General features: G+C 41.8%; 1 protein-coding gene across 1 annotated transcript in view; it reads left to right on the forward strand.

Moving 5' to 3' along the window:
• PLRG1 (pleiotropic regulator 1) overlaps positions 1 to 20,298 on the forward strand; it is a 64,985-nt gene extending 44,687 nt beyond the window's left edge. The window contains exons 9-15 of the mRNA XM_073645199.1: positions 2,109 to 2,258; positions 2,601 to 2,702; positions 2,783 to 2,885; positions 8,117 to 8,225; positions 14,398 to 14,537; positions 14,622 to 14,815; positions 19,797 to 20,298. Coding sequence (XP_073501300.1) covers positions 2,109 to 2,258; positions 2,601 to 2,702; positions 2,783 to 2,885; positions 8,117 to 8,225; positions 14,398 to 14,537; positions 14,622 to 14,815; positions 19,797 to 19,856 — 858 coding nt within the window. The 3' untranslated portion in view covers positions 19,857 to 20,298. The remainder of the gene's footprint in view (positions 1 to 2,108; positions 2,259 to 2,600; positions 2,703 to 2,782; positions 2,886 to 8,116; positions 8,226 to 14,397; positions 14,538 to 14,621; positions 14,816 to 19,796) is intronic.
• The last annotated feature ends 6,608 nt before the right edge of the window (positions 20,299 to 26,906 follow it).

Consider the following 26,906-nt stretch of genomic DNA (forward strand, 5'->3'; position numbering starts at 1 on the left):
CTTTTTCTTTTCTTCTTGCATGTTACCTGGATATTTTTTTTTTATGCTTAACTTTTTAATGACCAAAACATTTTTTGTTTTTGTGCTTTCCTTTTTTACTCCCTTTGGAGGTTTTTCTACTCATGTGAGGGCTTGTTTTTGGTAGAGCAAGTTGTAGTTTTGATTAACACCACTAACTTACAATATAATGTAATGAAGAACAGTAAAAAAAATTACAAAAATTCACAACCCCCCCCCACACACACACACCCAAAAAAACGCTATTCCATTGTTTTTTGTTTTTTATTTTTAAGGCATTCATGGTGTGGTAAAAATGACCTAGCAACACGATTCTCGAGATCAGTACAATTACAGCAATACCAAATGTGTCCAGTTTTGTTATTATTTTAGTAGTAAAAAAATAATAATCTAGAATTTGTAAAAAAAAAAAAAAAATTAAAAAAATTGGCTTATGTTGCCATATTCTGAGACCCGGAACTTTTATATTTCTGTTGATGACACTATGTGAAGTCTTGTTTTTTGCACTGTAAGATGATTCTTTTATTTGGAAAGTTTTGGGGTACATATGACCTTTTAATTGCTTTTTAGTGCATTTTGTTGGGAAAGTTCAACAACCTAAAAATATGCATTTTTGGCTACCAATATATATATATTTTTCCTTGTTTAACATACTGTGTAAATTTTTATTTTTTTATAGTTAGCATGGTTTTGCCCACGACAGTGCCAAATATGTTTTTTTTTATTTAATTACTATATTTTTAAAGGGGGAAAGGGTGTGATTTAAACTTTTTAAAATATTTGTGTTGTACGGTATATAGTAAAATCCCAGTTTTTGTGTTAAGCCCGGCCTTGTTCCCGAATATCTGCTTTTTGATGCCTGTGTGGTTGTTAAACTGATGTTCGCACTGATTCCATAGTTTTCTATAGTATTGTTCCAGGTTTTCAGGGCATTGCTTTTTATTCTGGACTAGTCCAAGAGCAGGATTTATATAAAAAAAAAACGAAATATTGCCCGCGATGTTGTTGTTTTTTTTTTATCTGCGCATTGATGCCGGATAGGTGCACAACTTTTATCATTTGTGTTCTGCTCAGGCATAAAACAACTTGCTAGACACAAGTGATATATGAGAATGCAGCCAAAGCAACACATTGCTATAATCACAGTATATGTCCCTTTCTGCTGCCTTTTGATATGCGACAGTTTGGACAGACTGTTTGGAGGCCTGGCACCCACTAGTGAGTAATTATTAAATGGTGCTGTTTTCAATATATATTATTTATTTATATCTAATTTTAAATGCCATCAATTACTTTAAAAACATATTAAAGGAAATGATGTTTTCTGTTACCAATCCCTTGTTCCTCTCTCACCAGTGCTTACCCAGTGCCTGCCGTTTTGTGCTTTACACACTAAATAATGACAATAACACCTGCATCATCAGGCACTTTATGTGCGTCAAGGACAGGATCAGGAAGCACAGATCAGTATGTTCCGGGTTAGGGATGGGACAGGATCTGTAGGGGATTGATGAGGACAAGTATCCTTTCTTTCTGAGGCTTTTAGAAAACTATTATATTCCCTTGAACATCCCTTTAAGAGATCTATGGAGCCGGTTTATTTCTGCTCTTGGATAAGCTGCTGTCTTTCCCACATTGATACCAATGAGCTCATGTAAATGTAAAAGAGCAATGTGTGACTGAAAATCGTAAATTCCCATTCCCTCAAATTGCACATGCCGCGCCTGTGGTCACACAACAGGACACCTTCGGGGAAGCTGGAGTTGGGGAAAGTGGTTGTGGCCATTGGTGTCCAGTTTCACGTTCCTGAGCGGTTACTGTACTCTGGCAGGGATCTCTGATGTAATAGACAACACGAGCTACAACCTAGAGACGGTTGTAGCTCGCGTTGTCTAGTACATCAGAGATCCTTTGGTTTCTGCGCCTGTTATTGGACCCAAGAGGAATCTCCTCTTAACATGAAGCACAACTCCAGCGTGATTTTCATGCCATTGTTTTAATAAGGTTCTTGCTTTATGGCGAGTATTTGTGTCATGCAGTATTAATGATGTGCTGCTCTAAGTTTCACTTCATTTCTCCCTTCTCTCGAGATCTGGGATCTGGCAAGTGGTAAATTAAAGCTGTCCTTGACAGGACACATAAGCACTGTCCGGGGAGTGATTGTGAGTGCCAGGAGCCCATATTTGTTTTCTTGTGGTGAGGACAAGCAGGTGAAATGCTGGGATCTGGAATATAATAAGGTATGCCTTACATCCATGTAAAGCTTATCCCAGGGAAAGTCCTGTTCATCAGTTTTGTCTTTTCCAGAATGTTTTTATCCATACGAGTTCTACAAAATGTTCTGTTCTGTTTTCCTTGGCCTTTTTGCTCATTGCTAGCTATTGCACCTGAAAATACCTTGCGTGATCTGTGGAACAGTCTGTGCTGTTAGTTTGTGCTTTTCTTTACAAGTCGCAATGCCATCAGCTTTTAACTCTGCATGATCTCTTATGAAGTGTGTGCAGTACATCCATACAGCCATGGAAGAAATAACACTGAATTAAATACAAGCATGAATATGTCGTTCCTTGTTCCCTGACCAGGTGATAAGGCATTACCACGGTCATTTAAGTGCAGTCTATGGGTTAGATTTGCATCCCACCATTGATGTGCTGGTGACCTGCAGCAGAGATTCCACGTCCCGGGTAAGTAATGACAGTGAGCCCCTGCCATCTGCCACTGACTGAGTCAGTGTAGTTTTATACATGGTCTTTTTTTTTCATAGATCTGGGATATAAGAACAAAAGCTGGTGTACATACACTTGTTGGACACACCAACGCTGTGGCAACAGTACGATGCCAGGCTGCCGAGCCCCAGATTATAACAGGTACACCTCCATGCATATTTAAACCTGTTATTCAAGTGTTAAAGGGATACTGTCACCAGGTTTTTGCTACCTCATATGAGAGCAGCATAATGTAGGCAAAGAGACCCTTATTCCAGTGATGTATCACTCAGTTTACTGGGTGCAGCAGTTCTGACACAATCAGAGCTTTTAGATTAAGAATGAAGCAGAGCTGAGGAAGCTAACCCCGCCCACACCAGGCTCTCTATGTACAATGTCTATAGACAGTGATGTGCTTATCACAGGAGGGGGCGTGTGGGACCAGTGCTCACAGTGCTATGATTAGTTCCTGGTGCTAAAGCAAACAAAACCTCAGAGCTTGATAAAGGGAGACATCACTAAAATTGTGTTTTAACCCCTACATCATGCTATCTTCAGATTACATACCAAAAACCTGCTGACAGTTTCCCTTTAAGAAATATATGGCTACCTTGGGCTGACGTCACATCTCTATTGTGAATTCTGTTTTTCTATTTAGTCATAGGAGCAAAAAAATAGAATTAAGACCGTGATGGCTGCGTCCCATGATGGACAACAGTGCCCATTTGCTCCATTTATTTATAATAGGGTATCTTGGAACCAGCCAAGGGGTGTACGTCAGTTGATTGACAGAAGTTAGTGTTTTTCTTCAAATTTGACTATAATCTCTGATAAAGCCTCGAACAAGTAAAAAAAAAAAAAAGCCCACCTCTCCTGGTTTCTCAAAGAAAATGCTCAATTGCCAGAAGTGACAGGTACACTTTAACCTGTTAACATTCAATTCCTCTGTGGATGTGATCATAGATTTTTCTAGTTCTGTCCATGCAATATTACAACTGTTAAAGGGAGTGTGTTCCTTTTTTGCAAGAACAGTACAGAAATGTTCAGTGTTCAGACATTGTATTGAACAAGTCCCAAGAATGGAGAGATCAATGAGACCCACTCAATAGTTTGGAGATGCCTCGTAGTATGTGAATGGTTCAGTCACCTTTTCCAACTATGCTCCATGCAATTCTGATAAATGTGAGTAAGGCTCTGTTCACACAAGATTCATAGTGGATTTTTTGTTCCTCCAGAGATTTGTTGGATTTATTTGAATTAATTTTGTAAGTTAACCCCTTAAGCCCCGAGGGTGGTTTGCACGTTAATGACCAGGCCAATTTTTACAATTCTGACCACTGTCACTTTATGAAGTAATTACTCTGGAACGCTTCAGCGGATCCCCCTGATTCTGAGATTGTTTTTTCGGGACATATTGTACTTCATGATTGTAGTAAAATTTCTTCGATATCACTTGCGTTTATTTGTGAAAAAAACGGAAATTTGGCGAAATTTTTATGCCCTTAAATCAGAGAGATATGTCACACAAAAGAGTTAATAAATAACATTTCCCACATGTCTACTTTACATCAGCACAATTTTGGAACCAAAATTTTTTTTTGTTAGGGAGCTATAAGGGTTAAAAGTTGACCAGCAATTTCTCATTTTTCCAACAAAATTTACAAAACCATTTTTTTAGGGACCACATCACATTTGAAGTCACTTTGAGAGGTCTTAATGACAGAAAATACCCAAAAGTGACACCATTCTAAAAGCTGCACCCCTCAAGGTGCTGAAAACCACATTCAAGAACTTTATTAACCCTTCAAGTGCTTCACAGGAATTTTTTGAATGTGAAAGAAAAAAATAAACATTTAACTTTTTTAGACCCAATTTTTTTTATTTTCACAGGGGTAACAAGAAAAAATAGACCCCAAAATTTGTTGTGCAATTTCCCCTGGGCATGCAGATACCCAATATGTGGGGAAAAAACACTGTTTGGGCGCACGGCAGGGCTCGGAAGGGAAGGAGCGCCATTTGACTTTTTGATTGTAAAATTTGCTTGAATAATTAGCGGACACCATGTTGTGTTTGGAGAGCCCCTGTGTGCCTAAACATTGGAGCTCCCCCACAAGTGACCCCATTTTGGAAACTAGACCCCCCAAGGCACCTCTCTAGATGCATAGTAAGCACTTGGAACCCCCAGGTGCTTCACAAATTGATTCGTAAAAATTAAAAAGTGAAGAAAAAAAAACACTTTTTCATTTTTATGAATCAATTTGTGAAGCACCTGGGGGTTCCAAGTGCTCACTATGCATCTAGATAGGTGCCTTGGGGGGTCTAGTTTCCAAAATGGGGTCACTTGTGGGGGAGCTCCAATGTTTGGGCACGATGTAGCTCTCCAAACGCAACATGGCGTCCTCTAACAATTTGAGCCGATTTTCCATTCAATTTGTTAGCGGACACCATGTCTCGTTTGGAGAGCCCGTGATGTGCCTAAACAGTGGAGCTCCCCCACAAGTGACCCCATTTTGGAAACTATACCCCTCAAGGATTTTATTAAAGTGTATAGTGAACATTTTGAACCCAGAGGTACGACACAGAATTTGTTTACATTAGGTCATCATATTGAATAAGTTGTCATTAGTCTTGAGCGCAAGTGCTCGCTACTTGAGTTTGCATCGGGTACTCAGGTATGCACCATGTACAGCGTGTGCTCGAGTGACATGCTCGAGTCCCTGCTCCGCATGTTTCACGGTTATTAGACACCCAAAAAAGAACATGCGGGGATCGCTCGTGCATGGCGGGCAATCCCCGTAAAGTTTTTTGGCCGTGAAGCATATGGGGCAGAGACTCGAGCCTGTCACTCAAATACCCACGATACTCAATGCATACCAGAGCACCCGATGCAAACTCAAGTAGCAAGCACTTGCGCTCAACACTAGTCGCCATATCGTCATCTTTTTTTCTTACTTTTGAAAAAAATCCCAACCCCATCACAACCCTAACCCCAGCCCTAACCCTAGCGCAGCCCTAACCCTAGCGCAGCCCTAACCCTAGCGCAACCCTAACCCTAGCGCAGCCCTAACCCTAGCGCAGCCCTAACCCTAGCGCAGCCCTAACCCTAGCGCAGCCCTAACCCTAGCGCAGCCCTAACCCTAGCGCAGCCCTAACCCTAGCGCAGCCCTAACCCTAGCGCAGCCGTTTATTTTTTACGCCATTCCTCGTGCGGTATAAGTGATTAGACAGCCTTATTCTTCGGGTCGGTGTGATTACAGCAATACCAGAATCATATGGGGTTTTTATGACTGACAGCTGTCACACACTAAAAGATGCATTTTTTGTAAAATCTAGTTTTTGCATCGCCATATTTTGAGAGCTATAATTTTTCCAGATTTTGGCAGACAGTCATGTGACGGCTCGTTTTTTGCGGGATGAGTTGACGTTGTTATTGGTGCCATTTTCAGGCACGTGACATTTTTTGATCGCTTTCTATTCCGATTTTTGGGAGGCAGAATAAACAAAAAACAACAATTCAGGAATTGTTTTTTTTTTATTCTGTTCCGCGTGTGGTAAAATTGATAAGGCAGCTTTATTCTTCGGGTCAGTACGTTTACAGCGGTACCACATTTATATCGTTTTTCTATGTTTTGCACTTTTACATAATAAAAGCAATTTTATAGAAAAAAATATTTTTTAGAATAGCTTTAATCTGAGAGCTATAACTTTTTTATTTTTCGGCTGATGGAGCAGTATGTTGGCTTGTTTTTTGCGGGACGAGATGACGTTTTCAGCGGTACCATTTTTATTTATATTTGTCTTTTTGATCGCGTGTTATTCCATTTTTTGTTTGGCGGTATGGTGATAAAGGATTGTTTTTTGCTTCGTTTTTTTTTTTATTATTTTTTACAGTGTTCACTGAAGGGGTTAACTAGTGGGACAGTTTTATAGGTCAGGTTGTTCTGGACGCGGCGATACCAAATATGTGTACTTTTATTGTTTTTTTTTTTGTTTGTTTTTTTTATAATAATATTTATTGATGGGTACATTATATTTTTTATTTTTGGTGGATTATTTTTTTCATTTTTTTTTTTATATTTTTTTTATTTTTTATTTTTTTTCACTTTCTGAAAGTTTATATACTTTATTACTTTGTCCCACTCTGGTACTTTCACTTTTTTTTCCTCTGATCGCCTGCATGGCACAGGAATGCAGCACCATCCCTGTGTCATGCAGGCTGTCAGCGCTGGACAAGGAGAAGATTGTTTGGAGATGCACTGCGCATGTCCAAACAATCTTCCTGCTGTCTGGTGACCCGGATGTTGTCATGACGACATCGGGTCATCATGGCAACACCCGGGAAGCTTTTGCAGACAGCGCTGGAAGCCGGAAGAGGAGGTGAGTATCTGCGATCACCTCCCCTTGCCCCCGCAATGCTGCGATCGACTTCGATCGCAGCATCGCGGGGGTTAATGTGCTGGGAGCTGTGCAGGATCGCTCCCTGCACATAGTATCGGGTGTCAGCTGTGACAATCAGCTGACACTCGGCGGCGATCGCGCCCGCACAGCCTGTGTGCGCGCGCGATCGCCATGACTCGTGTTAGTACGTCAGATGTTAAGGGGTTAATGACCTTTGATAGGATGCTGTGTCTTACATCGATCTTGTTGTCAGAAGTGTGAACGGAGGCTAACTTGCGGGCTTTTATGTCACTTTTTTAGTTTTTTTCTATAAAGGACCTGGTAAAACAGGCCAGTTTTTAATCACTGCTCCGCTAAGTATTCTGCATTTTGTTTTTCTAACCTCCTCGATATTGATTTATCATCTGGTATATTGCTAGTTTTTATAGTATTTGCCAAGGGGACGTTACTCACAGTGTAATAAGCAGAGCAGCCTAAAAAAACACCACCAGAGAATTCTGTGAACCCCTTTGTAAAAACCATAAAAGCAGCACTAAGTAAAAAGGCCCATACCTCTGGCCCCGTATAGTGGATTTACCAAACAACAAAATACAGAATCAATCGGAGACAGTAGGAGTGAAATAAAATATGATAAAATAAAACCTGGCTACTTTTGACTTGGTGATCGGTCCTTTTTAAATTTGTTCATTGCATATAGCTCTACAGAAGCACGCTTTCCATTATTCTTGTCGTCGAAATGACCGAAACCTCAGGAAGTCGAATTAATGTCAATATGGCCCAACAGCAGTCTGCTCTAAACTAAAGCCATGTCACTGGTGTGAACAGAGCCTAGCTGTCAGTCCCGCTTTGTCCGCTCAATCCCTGTTCAGGTGTTTGGCTCTGCCTAATATTCGTGTGTTGTCAATTGGGAGAGTGAGTAAAGCCACTGCCAGACAAGAGAACAAAAACACCGGGCATTTGTGTTCCTTATGATTACATTTTTTTTTCTTCTCCAGGAAGCCATGACACCACAATAAGGCTTTGGGACATGGTGGGTGGAAAGACTCGCGTCACACTGACAAATCATAAGAAGTCGGTCAGATCCGTTGTATTACATCCACGACAGTAAGAGCATTTCCATTATCATCTTCTGTAGTAGTGATTTTATGTGTGTGTATCTATCTGTTTGTCTAGATTAGATATATATAGATGGATCTATATATAGATGTGGTGTCTGTGTGGATATATATATATTATATTTTATTATACACATAAAGCTTAATCTTTTACTTAACTTTGTTTGAAGGGGTTGTCACCTTCCATAAGATCTTGGTCTCAAGGTGTAATTTGTTATGAAAACAAACTGTGCTTTATTCACCTCCCATGGGACCAATTGCTCCTGGTGTCCAGTAATGGCTGCCACGCTGACGTGACAGTGCAGTAGCCAATCAAGGAGCTCAGCGCTTGCCCATGTACAGTCCTGATCAGAGATGCTGAGCTCCCTGATTGGTTGCCAAGCCAATACTTGGCATTGGGAGCAGCAGCAGAGACTGGGCACTGAACCCAGGGACAATAAGTAAAGCTTAGTTTCCTTTTCTCTTCAAACTACCCTTGGCCACCAAGAATTTCTGAAAGAAGACAACCCTTTTAAGTCTTCAAGTAGCTGTGTCGTCTCTAGGTGTCTTTAACCAGTCAGTTCCTAGAGTTTTGTAACATGAGCCCTCTGAGTGTATCTGATGATTCCCATATAGCAGAAGACTCATGTCCACTCCTTAATCCATCAGCATGATTGCTACTGTAGCTAGGCGATTGCTGAAGGCCGCATGGTTGCCATGCTGCTACTTTTGTGAAGCAGTGACCACGAATTTAACGATGTGCTACAATACTTTTGGTTTGGTGTTGCAGTATATAGAAAAGGCGATGAAATGATATCAGGTTCAAGTTCGCTAAAAGGACTTACAATGTTTAAAAAAAGAAAAAAAGTTTTAACCCTTTAAATGTCATTGCATGACCGCTGCATTGTAAAGGTAATAAACAAAGTGGCTGTACATTTTGGCCCCCATGCGATGCAATTAGGAGTTGCCATGGCAGCCAGGGATTACTGAAGACCCCTGTGTTTGCCTTGTTAGTACACCTATGAGGAAGATCAAGCCCCCTAACGGGATTAATGAAAACGTAAAAAAATTTGTGTATATTTATTAATATTAATAATAATACATATACAGGGTGGTCCAAAAGTAGGTGGCCAGAAAATAATAACATTTATTTTGATTTATATCTAAAATTATATTTACTAACACAAGCATAACATTGACAATTACATTTTACTCTGAACAATAATACAAAAGCCCTTAAATTTTATCAGCGCAGGCGCTCAAACTGTTTTCCATTACAATTTGCACAGCTTTGAAGTCGCCTCTTACGCTTCGACAAACTTTTTTGCACAAGTTTCTTTGGGTATTAATTCCTTGAAATGCATCTCTTATGTAATTTTTCAAATCACTGACACTTTTTGGTTTTCGACTATAAACTTTGTCCTTGAGTACTCCCCAAAAGAAAAAATCCATTGGAGTTTCACTTTACACCATGTTTGATAAATCTCCCCCTTCATAACCTTATTACACTTTCTGTTCACCTACTTTTGGACCACCCTGTATATATATTTTTTTACATCACTGCCTGCATAATTACACTAATAATTAAAATATCAAAGTATTTATCCCATATGTTAATTGCCAAAAATTAAATAATTGAAATGTCAGAATCCTGTTTTTGTTAATTCCATCATTTTTTTTAGCTCAAGTAAAGAGATTAAACAAGCAAACCTCCCCCAAAAAATCATATCCAGCTTTTTAGGGAACCCCCCCCCCCCCCACAGAAAACAGCTATGTTGGTAGGATAAAAAAAAAGTTATGAATCTTGAAAGAAGGGGAAAAAAAACAATGGCTGTATCTAATTTGAGGGTTATAGCCTAAGTATTATAAGGTACTGTAAAGTAATCATCATTAGTTCAAGCAGAATGCAAAACTTTCTAAAAGTGAAATTTTGTTGCCCATAGCAACCACATTTTGGTGCAGCTTTCATTTTACAAGACTTGTATTTGTTTCTATGGTCCAAAAAGACCAGCTTGGGTTTCTAGACAGCTTTAATAAATGAAACCCATAGGGGCCAACTCATTAAGACTGGCATTGCACCTGCCAGTTTTAATATAGGGCATACTGGAGTACAATGCACCAGGTTAATTAAGAAGTGCATGCCATGCCATGAATTTGGCGCATTTTCTTAGTGGTGGGTGTCTCACCAGAAATGCCAGCAAATTGCTGAATTTGACGGTGGGCGTAGCGATGCCTCTGTCCCAACTCCTCTTCAGCTCTGCCAAAAGTCGCAACGTTTTTACGCAACTCCCCTTGCTCAAAAATGTTGTGACTTTTAAAAGTGTTTATCAAGGGTTATGTTGTATGTATATGTATATCATGCAGGCTAGTAACGCTTATATTACGGTTGAATATTTAAAGCTTGGTTGGATGCACTGGACACAAGTCTTTTGTACGCTTACAGCGTAAATGGGTGTTCCCATTTGAATCCTGTTCTCGAGATATGAGTTCCACCAGAAGGACCTGCATTTATGTTGAGAACTCGCCTGAATTACTTTTGGGAATAGAGTTGTCCTCACATGCTCTGCTTTCTTCATTCATTTCTGTAAGTGCTCAGTATATTGGGCTTGCGCAGCAATTTTTGAAGTTCCAAAAGAATGGAGTGCAGAGCGCTGAGCATGTGCGGATACCTCTCCATTCTTTGCAGCAAGTCAGGGCCATTGGCAACATAAATGCAGGTCCCAATGGATAGTGGTCTCTCGGACATTTATGGCCAATGATATTTGTTTGCCATAAATGTACCAGATGGAAACACCCCTTCAATGTGGATCTGTCCGTAGCCGGATATCCTTTCCAATATATGCTGTGGGCAGCATATGTTGGAGAGGATGTGGCTTGACACAGTAGTAATACAGCACAGCTTACATACTCATGGTGTTCCAGACTGGTCCATAGCATAGTCCATCTTCCCTCCCTTGTGAATCGCGGATTGATGGTTTTCTTTGTTATACACACTCATGCAGATAAACCTGTTAATCATCGCGTTCTTACCAGGGCTGTGGAGTCGATATCCATTTTGGTGGAGTTGGTATAAAATGATCCGATTCCTAAAATATCTAATAAATAGGGTACAATGCAGGATGTGCTGTAATTTTTTTTTTTAGAAGACTTTCGGAAAGTTATAAAATGTCTTTATAAATGTCTGCTCTATTCCTGATCTTAGGATCTCTGCTTTTAGTTGAGCTGTATCTGTGCTGCACTTTATGTACATGCTCAGTAGTGAGATGAATCTGTGCTGCACTTTATGTACATGCTCAGTAGTGAGATGAATCTGTGCTGCACTTTATGTACATGCTCAGTAGTGCGATGAATCTGTGCTGCACTTTATGTACATGCTCAGTAGTGAGATGAATCTGTGCTGCCCTTTATGTACATGCTCAGTAGTGAGATGAATCTGTGCAGCCCTTTATGTACATGCTCAGTAGTGAGATGAATCTGTGCTGCACTTTATGTACATGCTCAGTAGTGAGATGAATCTGTGCTGCACTTTATGTACATGCTCAGTAGTGAGATGAATCTGTGCTGCCCTTTATGTACACGCTCAGTAGTGAGATGAATCTGTGCTGCACTTTATGTACACGCTCAGTAGTGAGATGAATCTGTGCTGCACTTTATGTACATGCTCAGTAGTGAGATGAATCTGTGCTGCTCTTTATGTACATGCTCAGTAGTGAGATGAATCTGTGCTGCACTTTATGTACATGCTCAGTAGTGAGATGAATCTGTGCTGCCCTTTATGTACACGCTCAGTAGTGAGATGAATCTGTGCTGCCCTTTATGTACACGCTCAGTAGTGAGATGAATCTGTGCTGCCCTTTATGTACATGCTCAGTAGTGAGATGAATCTGTGCTGCACTTTATGTACATGCTCAGTAGTGAGATGAATCTGTGCTCCCCTTTATGTACATGCTCAGTAGTGAGATGAATCTGTGCTCCCCTTTATGTACATGCTCAGTAGTGAGATGAATCTGTGCTGCCCTTTATGTACACGCTCAGTAGTGAGATGAATCTGTGCTGCCCTTTATGTACATGCTCAGTAGTGAGATGAATCTGTGCTGCACTTTATGTACATGCTCAGTAGTGAGATGAATCTGTGCTGTACTTTATGTACATGCTCAGTAGTGAGATGAATCTGTGCTGCATTTTATGTACATGCTCAGTAGTGAGATGAATCTGTGCTGCACTTTATGTACATGCTCAGTAGTGAGATGAATCTGTGCTGCACTTTATGTACACGCTCAGTAGTGAGATGAATCTGTGCTCCCCTTTATGTACACGCTCAGTAGTGAGATGAATCTGTGCTGCATTTTATGTACATGCTCAGTAGTGAGATGAATCTGTGCTGCACTTTATGTACATGCTCAGTAGTGAGATGAATCTGTGCTGCCCTTTATGTACATGCTCAGTAGTGAGATGAATCTGTGCTGCCCTTTATGTACATGCTCAGTAGTGAGATGAATCTGTGCTGCCCTTTATGTACATGCTCAGTAGTGAGATGAATCTGTGCTGCACTTTATGTACACGCTCAGTAGTGAGATGAATCTGTGCTGCATTTTATGTACATGCTCAGTAGTGAGATGAATCTGTGCTGCACTTTATGTACACGCTCAGTAGTGAGATGAATCTGTGCTGCACTTTATGTACATGCTCAGTAGTGAGATGAATCTGTGCTGCACTTTATGTACACGCTCAGTAGTGAGATGAATCTGTGCTGCATTTTATGTACACGCTCAGTAGTGAGATGAATCTGTGCTGCACTTTATGTACACGCTCAGTAGTGAGATGAATCTGTGCTGCACTTTATGTACACGCTCAGTAGTGAGATGAATCTGTGCTGCACTTTATGTACATGCTCAGTAGTGAGATGAATCTGTGCTGCCCTTTATGTACACGCTCAGTAGTGAGATGAATCTGTGCTGCACTTTATGTACATGCTCAGTAGTGAGATGAATCTGTGCTGCACTTTATGTACATGCTCAGTAGTGAGATGAATCTGTGCTGCACTTTATGTACATGCTCAGTAGTGAGATGAATCTGTGCTGCACTTTATGTACATGCTCAGTAGTGAGATGAATCTGTGCTGCACTTTATGTACATGCTCAGTAGTGAGATGAATCTGTGCTGCACTTTATGTACATGCTCAGTAGTGAGGTGAATCTGTGCTCCCCTTTATGTACATGCTCAGTAGTGAGGTGAATCTGTGCTCCCCTTTATGTACATGCTCAGTAGTGAGATGAATCTGTGCTGCCCTTTATGTACATGCTCAGTAGTGAGATGAATCTGTGCTGCACTTTATGTACATGCTCAGTAGTGAGATGAATCTGTGCTGCCCTTTATGTACATGCTCAGTAGTGAGATGAATCTGTGCTGCATTTTATGTACATGCTCAGTAGTGAGATGAATCTGTGCTGCCCTTTATGTACATGCTCAGTAGTGAGATGAATCTGTGCTGCCCTTTATGTACATGCTCAGTAGTGAGATGAATCTGTGCTGCCCTTTATGTACATGCTCAGTAGTGAGATGAATCTGTGCTGCCCTTTATGTACATGCTCAGTAGTGAGATGAATCTGTGCAGCCCTTTATGTACATGCTCAGTAGTGAGATGAATCTGTGCTGCCCTTTATGTACATGCTCAGTAGTGAGATGAATCTGTGCTGCACTTTATGTACATGCTCAGTAGTGAGATGAATCTGTGCTGCACTTTATGTACATGCTCAGTAGTGACCAGTGCTGTGGAGTTGGAGGTTTGGCTTACTGACTCAACAGTCCTGGTTCTTACATCATACAATGCATATAACCCCTGGAAAATGTTTCCCATGGGGAAAAAGGCCGGAGTTAGTTATAACTCTTTGCTTTAGGAAACCCATTAGACTAGTGGTGGCTGGGAAGTGTGACTACAGAACAGAAGAGGGCAGGGAATGGTTGGGTATAGTTATCTTTATGAATACATTTTTCTGCAGGATCTCAGCCAGCTGTATTGAGAGAAAGCGGAAATAGCATTAGATGCAGCGGCGCTCACCGTGTGACACAATAAGTGCTACTCTGCAGTTCTTCACTTGGGGAATAGTCAGCACAAATCATATTGTGTAACTGTATTTTCCAAAATTATCCTCTTTCCTCCATAATCGTTTTTTTTCTTCTAGGTACACATTTGCATCTGGGTCACCAGATAATATTAAGCAGTGGAAATTTCCTGATGGCAGCTTCATCCAGAACCTGTCTGGTCACAATGCTATAATCAACACGTTGGCCGTTAACTCTGATGGAGTGCTGGTGTCCGGAGGTACTACATTTTACTCATTTTCTTATGACAATGGCCTGAATGGTAAGGGTACTGCTTCTGACACTTTCTGATTGTGTCTTTCAGCTGATAATGGAACAATGCACCTATGGGACTGGCGGACAGGGTACAATTTCCAGAGAATTCATGCTGCCGTTCAGCCAGGCTCACTAGACAGTGAATCTGGTATATTTGCATGCAACTTTGACCAATCAGAGAGCAGATTAATCACGGCCGAAGCCGATAAAACTGTTAAAGTCTACAGAGAAGATGATACTGCGGTATGTATCCTTTTATTCTGTGTGAATATAGGAAAACACATGTAGAAAAGTTTTGGTTTTTTTTTTCTTTTTTTTAAATATTTCGGTTGTTGTAATGTAGCAGTACACACGTTGCACCAAAACTTCGGAACACATTATAGTATGTTGTCATTCACATATAGTAGAAAAATTGTGCAATTCTGATTTGTCGGTGTGCTGCAGATCTTCAGATGAAATGTGTGCTCCACACACCAATCCACAGCAGATGTTTCCAGCTAGGCCTGGACATGGTTCTCACATGTGCTTCTTGTAGCCCATTGTCCAAATCCTTTAGATTTCGCTTTTGCCCCCAGTTACTACAATTTAAAAAACTATGGCCTAGAATTAGACCTCATACAGACTTATGATTTGCAGATTGATTTACCCAATTGTGTAACCCCTTCCAGGCCACCAACTCTTCTTTGTCGGCTAGTGGTGTCTCCAGACTGCAGCCTAGGTCTTTTGACATTGCTGGATTAACGCTCCTACTACTTAGCAGGAGCAGGCCAGGTTTTTGGCTGTCAGACACAGCCTGGGGATCCCAATGAGAATTTGAAAGCATTTTTTTCACTGAGCACTGTGTAGTGAATAGAAATCAGGGTTTCTCTTGGAAGAGGTGAGGACATTAGGTGGTGAACAGCAGGTGCCAACGTAGTCTTAACCTATTACTAAGATAATAGTGGCATTTCTCACTACTAAACTAATGTGGGAACCCAGAACTCAAGCCAAAATTTCAATGCAGCTCTGAAACTGTAATGCAGTGTTCCCCAACTCCAGTCCTCAAGAGCCACCAACAGGTCATGTTTTCAGGATTTCCTTAGTATTGTACAGGTGATAATTACATCATCTGCACAGGCAATAATTACATCACCTGTGTAATACTAGGAAAATCCTGAAAACATGACCGGTTGGGGAACACTTCTGTAATGGCTCAGAGGACATCCCCCCTTTTAATACACTTAGAAGAAGGTCACCTTCCGATGGGCATATCATGGAGGACATTGAGTGCCCATGCTGTGCTGCGGATGCAAGTCCTGGCTTAGTTGCAGGTATTAGAACCTGATCTGACAACGTCATTGGCATTTTTGAATCTGTAATTTCAGACTCCTAGATACTCGTCTAAATTTTACTTTTGGGTTTCAATCCTTAATCCGTTTGATGCTGGTATACATGTTGAGACATTTGAGCCTCACACAATAGGGACATTAGTGTTACACAGAGTTATTGTGGTCCTCCCTATTAGTAAAGACTTGGGATTCAGCAGACATGTATTGAATGCCAACATTCATAGATTTTATTTTAGACCAGGTACCCTCATTTTTCTTTCATAATTTTGCCCATTACTTGTCTGCAGGCCTCTAATGAGACTCCGCTCAGCAGTCCTTCTTTTTAATTAGATTTGTGAAGGGCTCCTGTCACTACATAGAAAGATCACATTGAGACGTTTTTTGATATGAGTAGCCAGATAAATTATTGAAGCTGCTGAATAAATGATTTATCTGTAGCATTATGAAAGCCTATTTATGACAGATGGTTCAGTGGGAGTCTACATGACCTTTCAGTTTTTTAGAATATCACGGACCTGGTTAATGTGTCAATTCAACAGAATCATGAACCATTATTGACGGAGGAACAGAACGGTAATGTATATATTAAAAAACGAAATACAACCAGATGGGAACACTTGGTATCAAGGGGTTAGGAAATTCTTTTGAAATTTTGGTCATTTTATTTATAGGTAAAAATATTGTAGCATTGAATAAGAATAACTAGCCAAAGTGTTGACATAAATAGTCCATTTTGCATTTTGAAATCTGAAAATTCATGTGATTTCATTGTTAACTCCTGGTAATTGCATGATTTTGTGTTTTTTCATGGGGGTCACCAGTATGATATAACTGCATGGACTGTACCGCAAAGGTTCTCTACAAGGGGAAAAGAAACTCATCCCAGTTACTGATAATTAGGGCAGGTTCACACCACCGTATAAGAAATCGTTCAGAGTTTCATCCAGAAAAGTGGGATGATTTTTTTTTTTCCATTTGTCACCCGTGTGCTGTCCGTATGCAATCTTTTTTTTTTGCAGCAGCAGCTATTAATCATTTACAGTTTCCTATGATACAGAATTTAATATATCTGTAAAAATCAGATGCTATATACTGTGGCTTCGTAAGTACGTACGTACTGTGGCTTCATACACTTGAATGGGTGACTCTTATCCAATTTACGGATGAATATAGTGCATGCTAGGTTGTTGTTTTTTTGTTTTTTTTTCCACATGCCGATTCAGTCAGTGAAAATAAACGCTCATCTGCACTGCCTCCTTGTATAACATTGGTCCGAGTGCTCTCTGTTTTTTTCGCTGATGGCACTCGGACCAAAAATGCGGTCATGTGCGCGAGCCCATGCCACATTTTTAAGATGAGCATGCCTGTTATTTATTTTAAGAGGCGCATGCTTGTTGTTTATTTTTTAGATGTGCATGCTTGTTATTTATTTTTTAGAGGAGCATGTACAGTACAGACCAAAAGTTTGGACACACCTTCTCATTTAAAGATTTCTCTGTATTTTCATGACTATGAAAATTGTACATTCACACTGAAGGCATCAAAACTATGAATTAACACATGTGGAATTATGTAGTTAATAAAAAAGTGTGAAACAACTGAAAATATGTCTTATATTCTAGGTTCTTCAAAGTAGCCACCTTTTGCTTTGATGACTGCTTTGCACACTCTTGGCATTCTCTTGATGAGCTTCAAGAGGTAGTCACCGGAAATGGTATTCCTACAATCTTGAAGGAGTTCCCAGAGATGCTTAGCACTTGTTGGCCCTTTTGCCTTCACTCTGCGGTCCAGCTCACCCCAAACCATCTCGATTGGGTTCAGGTTTGGTGACTGTGGAGGCCAGGTCATCTGGCGTAGCACCCCATCACTCTCTTTCTTGGTCAAATAGTCCTTACACAGCCGGGAAGTGTGTTTGGGGTCATTGTCCTGTTGAAAAATAAATGATGATCCAACTAAACGCAAACCGGATGGAATAGCATGCCGCTGCAAGATGCTGTGGTAGCCATGCTGGTTCAGTATGCCTTCAATTTTGAATAAATCCCCAACAGTGTCACCAGCAAAGCACCCCCACACCATCACACCACCTCCTCCATGCTTCACGGTGGGAACCAGGCATGTAGAGTCCATCCGTTCACCTTTTCTGCGTCGCACAAAGACACGGTGGTTGGAACCAGAGATCTCAAATTTGGACTCATCAGACCAAAGCACAGATTTCCACTGGTCTAATGTTCATGCATTGTGTTCTTTAGCCCAAACAAGTCTCTTCTGCTTGTTGCCTGTCCTTAGCAGTGGTTTCCTAGCAGCTATTTTACCATGAAGGCCTGCTGCACAAAGTCTCCTCTTAACAGTTGTTGAAGAGATGTGTCTGCTGCTAGAACTCTGTGTGGCATTGACCTGGTCTCTAATCTGAGCTGCTGTTAACCTGCGATTTCTGAGGCTGGTGACTCGGATAAACTTATTCTCAGAAGCAGAGGTGACTCTTGGTCTTCCTTTCCTGGGGCGGTCATCATGTGAGCCAGTTTCTTTGTAGCGCTTGATGGTTTTTGCAACTGCACTTGGGGACACTTTCAAAGTTTGCCCAATTTCTCGGACTGACTGACCTTCATTTCTTAAAGTAATGATGGCCACTTGTTTTTCTTTACTTAGCTGCTTTTTTCTTGCCATAATACAAATTCTAACAGTCTATTCTGTAGGTCTATCAGCTGGGTCTATTACACATTTATAAGGCAAGAAATCCCACTTATTAAACCTGACACGGCACACCTGTGAAGTGAAAACCATTTCCGGTGACTACCTCTTGACGCTCATCAAGAGAATGCCAAGAGTGTGCAAAGCAGTCATCAAAGCAAAAGGTGGCTACTTTGAAGAACCTAGAATATAAGACATATTTTCAGTTGTTTCACACTTTTTTGTTAAGTATATAATTCCACATGTGTTAATTCATAGTTTTGATGCCTTCAGTGTGAATGTACAATTTTCATAGTCATGAAAATACAGAAAAATCTTTAAATGAGAAGGTGTGTCCAAAGTTTTGGTCTGTACTGTTATTTATTTTTTAGATGAGCATGCTTATTTATATTTTAGAGGAGCATGCCTGTTATTTATTTTTAAGAGGAGCATGCTTGTTGCTATTTTTTTGTTTAGAGGAGCATGCCTTTTAGTCAGTTTTGCAAATATTTGGGCAGTCATGTGCCACATAAAGAAATGCCATCAATGAGCTTAATAGATTTACTAATATTTTTGATAATTTCTGGTGCAACTAATGGTTGCTCAGAATTAGTGATTTGCAACTCTCATACACTAGGAAGCTGACAAATGCTTTAATAAATACTCCTCTCAAGTAGTAGAATTGAGGGGTGGAAAATCACAGTTTCCCCAGCAGGCAGAGATGGCATTGGCTGTAGCTGATCATGTAATGCTTTGCTGTTGCACCATGAGATCTATAATACAACATAAAAGAGAAAAAAGTATGGTGAAACTGGAGGCAGACAGGAGGCTGATCTACATGGAAGTGAATACAATATACATAAAAAGTGCTGAGCGTGAGAGCCATCTGATGTATGGTGCAGTGAGGGAGAAGAATGGCTAGAATGCTTCTTTTCCTCTTCATCTTGCAATACATGACGGCCAATTCTTGCAGTATTTGTAACTGTGGAGACACATAAGGTGCATTGGAGCTGTATACTCAAAATAGGAGATTGTCAAGGCTATTCACAGTTGCTTCATGTTGTTCTATGCATTATAGTGATGGCTTTATTGTAGTCTCTTATGTATCTTTTAGATCAGTGGATAAATTGTAAGTGTTAATTGACAAATTCTGGGTATAGAAAATGCCATACCATGTTTAGCTAGTATGATATTGCTGGTAACCTTTTTCCCATGTTTCACTTTTTCAGACTGAAGAAACCCATCCAATCAACTGGAAACCTGAAATTATCAAAAGGAAAAGATTTTAATACGCCACATCTGTAAAATTTTTTTGTTACAATTTGTTTATCACAGTTTGACATAGCATGGATTCTGTTTCAGACATTAAGCCTAACATTGGCCGCGGCCTTTGTCTTTCATCATTGTATTGAAATACATCCTGTTATGTCTATTTCTTCTGCGCTCCCTGGAAGCTGTCACACTTCAGAAAAAAAAAAGAATCCTATTAAAGGCCGAGGCTTCTCAATGTAGGCAACAAACCTCTACGACCCAAGCATGTTGTGAGCCTTATATGTATATATAGGTAGTCCAGTCATTTTTGAGAATTTTGCCCTTAAATACAGAACTTTTGTCTTTTATTAAAAATGGATTTAAATTTTATCTGCAGCCATCAATACTTTTTTTTTTCCCAGAAATTGATATATGGTAGTTATTCTTTTGCCCCAATAAAACCTATGCCTGAGTCTACAACTTGTATTATGCTGGTGAGTTAATGAGCTGTTTGGAAAGAGGAGATGCTGATTTTCTAGCTTATGAAGTGATGTGCTTGTTAAAAAAGAGTGGATAAATGTATCATTTAGTCTGTGTGCCCAAAATTGGGAGCTGTTTAGGTAAGATGTAAGCTATTATCAAGGCAGAAGAGACAATGCTTGGTAGGAACGTGCCAGGATTGTCAGATTACATCTTTAAGTCATAACACAGGAAACAATCAATGATTTCCATTTTTTGGATCCAAAGCTGCGGTGGTAGAAAAATGGCAATGATGTAACCGGGAATGTGGTAAAGCTTTATAACTTTATCTAAATAAAACAGCTTCTTTCTAAAAAAAAAAAAAAACGCTAATTCTGTGCAGTAGTCCAGGAAGGATATTTACAGCTTATGCATTTGAATAGATTAAGTCTGAGGTCTGCGAACCATGAACATCAATGGCAATATCAAAAGTCAAATTATACTTCATCAGCCAAATGAAAGAATGTGGCAGCGGATGCCAGGGAAAGCCGCACAACCAGAACCTTGCAAAACTGGCACATGGTCTTCATTATAGCCATCCTCACACAAAATCTCACTTCTATCATTATACTGTAAGACTTCATATACGTTTTAATGTTTTAGAACCAATCTTATATGAGCCATTATACACCGTAAAGAGACTTTCTCCTTCCCCCATGACGGCACCACGGAGAGAGGGGATCCACCCTTCAAGGACAGGAAACTTACAGATAAAAGGGCGGTGCCTCTCTCCCGCATCAGTTGGTTTCTTGTCCTTGACGGGATCCTACAGTCCGGAGGAGGCATACCTGTGGGGTGCCAGAGGATGGACGTCGTGGGATGCCAGGCCAGGCCCGGCCAGTCCGATCCAGGCAGCGGGAGTCCCCTGCCTCGGCTGGTGCTGTGTCTTGATGCGCCACCGCTGGGGTCAGTGGGCCCTTAGGGTGTGCGGAGGGGGGTCCGGACGAAGAGGCGGGGCCGTCAAGGACTATGCTGGACCCCCCCCTGGTTGCGGAGGTGAGAGCGCGGCGCGGCCCGGCGGCATTTGAACTTCCAGGTCTGCCATGCGGGGCGCCCCTGGATGACGCGGCGCCGCAATGCATGACTGGGTAGCCAGTCTGCGCAGGCGTCCTCCCCCCGCACGTGTGCCGGGCGCCCCTGAATGACTCAACGCCACAAAGCATGACTGGGTAGCCAGTCTGCGCGAGCATCCTGCAGGTGCAGGGGAGGAGGGGGCGTCTGGTCACTACAGGCACTATGGGAGGGACTCGCAGTGCCTTAAAAGACAGCGAAGGACGCCAGTAGTTGCTCATCAGAGCTCTGGCATGCTGTGAAAAAAAAAATATATGTATATGTGACCAGGAGCTACCTGAGGAGCAAGAGCTACATCCTCAGTCGCCACCGCCAACCCAACGAAAGAAGAGACGGGGCACCAGGACCGGAACAGTGGAAGCGGGCGCTCCGGCAGATCGTCGCAGCGCAGCAAGGACTCCACCTCATCATCTTCCAGGAGGACTCCGTCTACAAAGATGGCTCCACCTCCTGAACCGGTACCCGCTCTTCCGTCTGGTTGGTAAGTGAGCTTCGTGAAAGTCCACTTTGTAACTAGGGGCCCTTGCTCTCTCTCTTTTGTCTCCTATAGGGAAAAAAGAGTTCAGGGAAAACAAAAAATAGGACTTGTGCACTATGCACTGAAACCTTGCCCACTACTTGGGATAAGAGACTCTGCAGCTCCTGCATTGAGCAGACTATTTGCGAGGGAACCCCGAGATTTGCCTCTGAACTTAGAGACCTAATTAAATCGCAGGTCGAAAACACCATTAAATCTTTTCAGGGGGCAAAAGGTTAAGGAAAACTTAAAACATATCCCCCGAGTCCAGGTCTAGCAGTTCTGAGGATGGCGGAGATTCGAACACTTCCACCTCTTCCTCGTCTACAGATAGAGGAGAACGGAGCTGTTTCCCTATCGAGGAAACAGCCTCCTCAAGGCTGTCAGGTCTACCATGGGATTAACAGATCCCCGACCCAAAAAATCCATACAAGACGTGATGTTCAGTGGTCTAGAACAAAAAAAGAGGAGATCTTTTCCACTCAACGAACATGTTCACTCGCTGATTAAGAAAGAGTGGAAAAGACCCCTAAACGAAAGTACCCGTTTGAGGACCCAGCATGTTCCTTTTGGGAGAAAGCTCCAAAACTGGATGTCACCATAGCCAAGGCCTCAAAGAAATACTCCCTTCCATTTGAAGACATGGGCGTCTTAAAAGACCCCATGGATAAAAAGGCAGACACCTTCCTAAAGAGTTCCTGGGAAGCCGCTGGGGGGGGGGTTAAAACCTGCGGTAGCTGCCACGTGTACGGCCAGGTCACTAATGGTCTGGCTGGATCAGCTTGAATCACAACTGAGGCAAAAAACATTGAGAGACACAATCCTTGAATCTATCCCGATAATGAAAGGGGCAGCAGCCTTCCTGGCTTACGCCTCGGCGGACTCCGTCAGGTTAGGTGCTAGAGCAGCAGGGCTTGCTAACGCGGCTAGACGAGCCCTCTGGCTCAAATGTTGGCCCGGGGATCTGCAGACTAAATCTAGGTTGTGCTCCATCCCCTGTGAGGGCGAGTTTCTATTTGGGCCCGCCCTTGATGACATCTTGGATAAGGCAGTGGACAATAAGAAACGGTTCCCTATCCTGTCTAACACTACTTACAGGAAACCTTTTCGGAGTAGAAGGTTTATACGTAGGAAGCCCCCTAAAGAACAGGATAGGTGGGAAGACAGGAGAAGGAAGACCAAGGGATTCCTATTTAACAAGCCCTCCAGTGATAACAGAAAGCCCCCCCCCCCCCAGTGAAGATTTGCCCCGGTGGGGGGAAGGCTATCACGTTTTCTCCCAGCCTGGGAGCTATTATCCAACAGCTCATGGATTCTGAGCCTAATACAATTGGGCCTGAAACTCCAGTTCCTCAAATTCCCTCAGCAAAACTTTGTTATAACCCCCGAAAGATCTTCAAACGAGGAGCAACTGGCCTTGGAGCAGGAAATCCAGGGACTGGTAGGGAAGGCAGTCCTTCAGGAGGTCCCGGGGGGAGGGGGGGAGGAAGGGCATGGTCTTCTATTCTCCATTATTCCTGAGAAAAAAAACAGATGGGACATACAGGACGATTGTGAATCTAAAAAAACTGAACAAACTGTTGAAGGTGGAAGCCTTCAAAATGGAAACAATAAAATCTTCAGTAAAAATGCTGTTTCCCGGTTGTTTCATGGCCGTCCTGGACTTAAAAGACGCTTATTATCACGTCCCGATACACAAAGACTACCGGAGGTTCCTCAGGGTAGCAGTTCCTATGGGTGGAGTGGTCAAACACTACCAATATACAGCCCTCCCATTCGGCATCGCCATAGCCCCAAGGGTCTTCACCAAAGTTGTTGCAGAGGTGATGGCTCATCTAAGGGAACAGAACACCCTGGTCGTCCCATACCTAGATGACTTCCTGATAATAGGCAGCTCCCTCCTAGACTGCAAATCCCATCTGAAAAAGGTCATGGATTCCTTTACTCGCTTAGGATGGCTTTTGAATCTGGAAAAGTCCAAAACAGAACCATGCCAAATACAGGAATATCTAGGCATCGTGCTGGATTCAAAAGGTCAGGAGTGTTGTCTCCCCGAAGGGAAAATTCAAAAAATCTTAGACCAGATATCATTGTCAAAGTCCCACCCGTCTATGTCCCTTTGGAAAGCCATGTCCCTTCTAGGTTCCCTGACAGCATGCTTTCCGGTCATCCAATGGGCTCAAATACATACCAGAACCCTTCAGTGGGAAATCCTAGAGGCAGAAAAAGCCCTAAAAGGGCGTTTAGAAGGGCTATTAACGCTATCTGCAAAAACCACACTTTCCCTAGAGTGGTGGGGGAACATAGACAATATAGCCCGGGGTATTCCTTGGACAATCCCAACACCGCAAATCTTGACCACAGATGCAAGTCCCGGGGGCTGGGGGGCTCACCTCAACAACCTGGTAGCTCAGGGGGTCTGGACAGAACGCCTAAAACTAATGTCCTCAAACATGAAGGAGCTCCTAGCAGTAGAGCGGGCACTCTGGGAATTCATGCATGCACTACAAGGACATCACGTGATGGTCTTTTCAGACAACCGAGTAGTAGTGGCGTACCTGAACCACCAGGGGGGTACACGGTCCCATTCCCTAATGCAGACGACAGAGATCATCTTTCGCTTAGCCGAGGAGAACTTACAATCCCTATCCGCTCTACACATAAAAGGGATAGAAAATCGCACCGCAGACTGAGTTGGACACAGCTGGAACAGGATGAGTGGGAATTAAGTCAGGTCGTTTTTCGGCAGATTGTACAAAGGTGGGGCCGGCCCTCCATAGATCTGTTCGCCAACAATCAGAACAAAAAAACACGCTTTTTGCTCCCTAGATCCCAAAAGGGAACCCCGTAGCCGTGGATGCCTTCATGATCCCATGGAATTACCCTCTAGCTTACGCTTTTCCTCCGACCGATCTGATTCCAGCTGTTCTGAGGAAAATCAGAGAAGAGGAAGCGAGGGTAATCTTGATAGCCCCCTTTTGGCCAAAGAGGGCATGGTTTTCATGGCTGAGGAGGTTATCAATCTCCGACCCATGGGTTCTTCCGGAGCTCCCGGACCTTCTTTCTCAGGGTCCGGACCTCCATCCTCAGGCGTCAAGCTTATACTCCCTGACAGAAGTTATGTCGCTTATCCATGTTATGTAAATAAAAGCTTATAACCTGACGTTAAATTCATCCATTGGTTTTATAAATTACTCTTTTGAAAGCTGAAACCCTCCCAAATTTGGTTTCGGTTAAGAAAATAAATTGGCATCAATGCTGAAATATTGATCATTTAATGAACACAGAATGGTCACATTTTGGCAAGACAAAAGTTTTGTCGCCCACAGAAAGTAATGTGATATTCAAACAAATAATTATCTTAAAATACAAATACAGTTATATGAAAAAGTTTGGGCACCCCTATTAATCTTAAGCTTAAGGTTTTATAAAAATTGGTGTTTTTGCAACAGCTATTTCAGTTTGATATATGTAATAACTGTTGGACACAGTAATGTTTCTGCCTTGAAATGAGGTTTATTGTACTAACAGAAAATGTGCAATCTGCATTCAAACAAAATTTGACAGGTGCATAAGTATGGGCACCTCACCAGAAAAGTGACATTAATATTTAGTAGATCCTCCTTTTGCAAAAATAACAGCCTCTAGTCGCTTCCTGTAGCTTTTAATGATTTCCTGGATCCTGGATGAAGGTATTTTTGACCATTCCTCTTTACAAAACAATTCCAGTTCAGTTAAGTTTGATGGTCGCCGAGCATGGACAGCCCTCTTCAAATGATCCCACAGATGTTCAATGATATTCAGGTCTGGGGACTGGGATGGCCATTCCAGAACATTGTAATTGTTCCTCTGCATGAATGCCTGAGTAGATTTGGAGCGGTGTTTTGGATCATTGTCTTGCTGAAAGATCCATCCCCTGCGTAACTTCAACTTTGTCACTGATTCTTGAACATTATTGTCAAGAATCTGCTGATACTGAGTGGAATCCATGCGTCCCTCAACTTTAACAAGATTCCCGGTGCCGGCATTGGCCACACAGCCCCAAAGCATGATGAAACCTCCACCAAATTTTACTGTGGGTAGCAAGTGTTTTTCTTGGAATGCTGTGTTTTTTTGCCACCAACGCCTTTTTGTATGACCAAACAACTCAATCTTGGTTTCATCAGTCTACAGGACCTTCTTCCAAAAAGAAATTGGCTTCTCCAAATGTGCTTTTGCATACCTCAGCCGACTGTTTGTGGCGTGCTTGCAGAAACGGCTTCTTTCGCATCATTCTCCCATACAGCTTCTCCTTGTGCAAAGTGCGTTGTATAGTTGACCGATGCACAGTGACACCATCTGCAGCAAGTTGATGCTGCAGCTCTCTGGAGGTGGTCTGAGGATTGTCCTTGACTGATCTCACCATTCTTCTTCTCTGCCTTTCTGATGTTTTTCTTGGCCTGCCACTTCTGGCCTTAACAAGAACTGTCCCTGTGTTCTTCCATTTCCTTACTATGTTCCTCACAGTGGAAACTGACAGGTTAAATCTCTGAGACAGCTTTTTGTATCCTTCCCCTGAACAACTATGTTGAATAATCTTTGTTTTCAGATCATTGGACAGTTGTTTTGAGGAGCCCATGATGCCACTCTTCAAAGATGATTCAAACAGGAGAGCAACTTGCAAGTGGCCACTTTTAGTAGTTTTTGTCATGATTGCATACACCTGGCTATGAAGTTCAAAGCTCAATGAGGTTACAAAACCAAAAAAAGTGCTTTAGTAAGTCAGTAAAAAGTAGGTAGGAGTATTTAAAACAAGAAAATGATAAGGGTGCCCATACTTATGCACCTGTCAAATTTTGTTTGAATGCAGATTGCACATTTTCTGTTAGTACAATAAACCTCATTTCAAGGCTGAAACATTACTGTGTCCAACAGTTATTACATATATCAAACTGAAATAGCTGTTGCAAAAACACCAATTTTTATAAAACATTAAGCTTAA

Source organism: Phyllobates terribilis, unplaced genomic scaffold, assembly GCF_046119375.1.
Source record: "Phyllobates terribilis strain yellow unplaced genomic scaffold, ASM4611937v1 Scaffold_1__5_contigs__length_1240528914, whole genome shotgun sequence".
Taxonomy (NCBI): Eukaryota; Metazoa; Chordata; class Amphibia; order Anura; family Dendrobatidae; genus Phyllobates; species Phyllobates terribilis.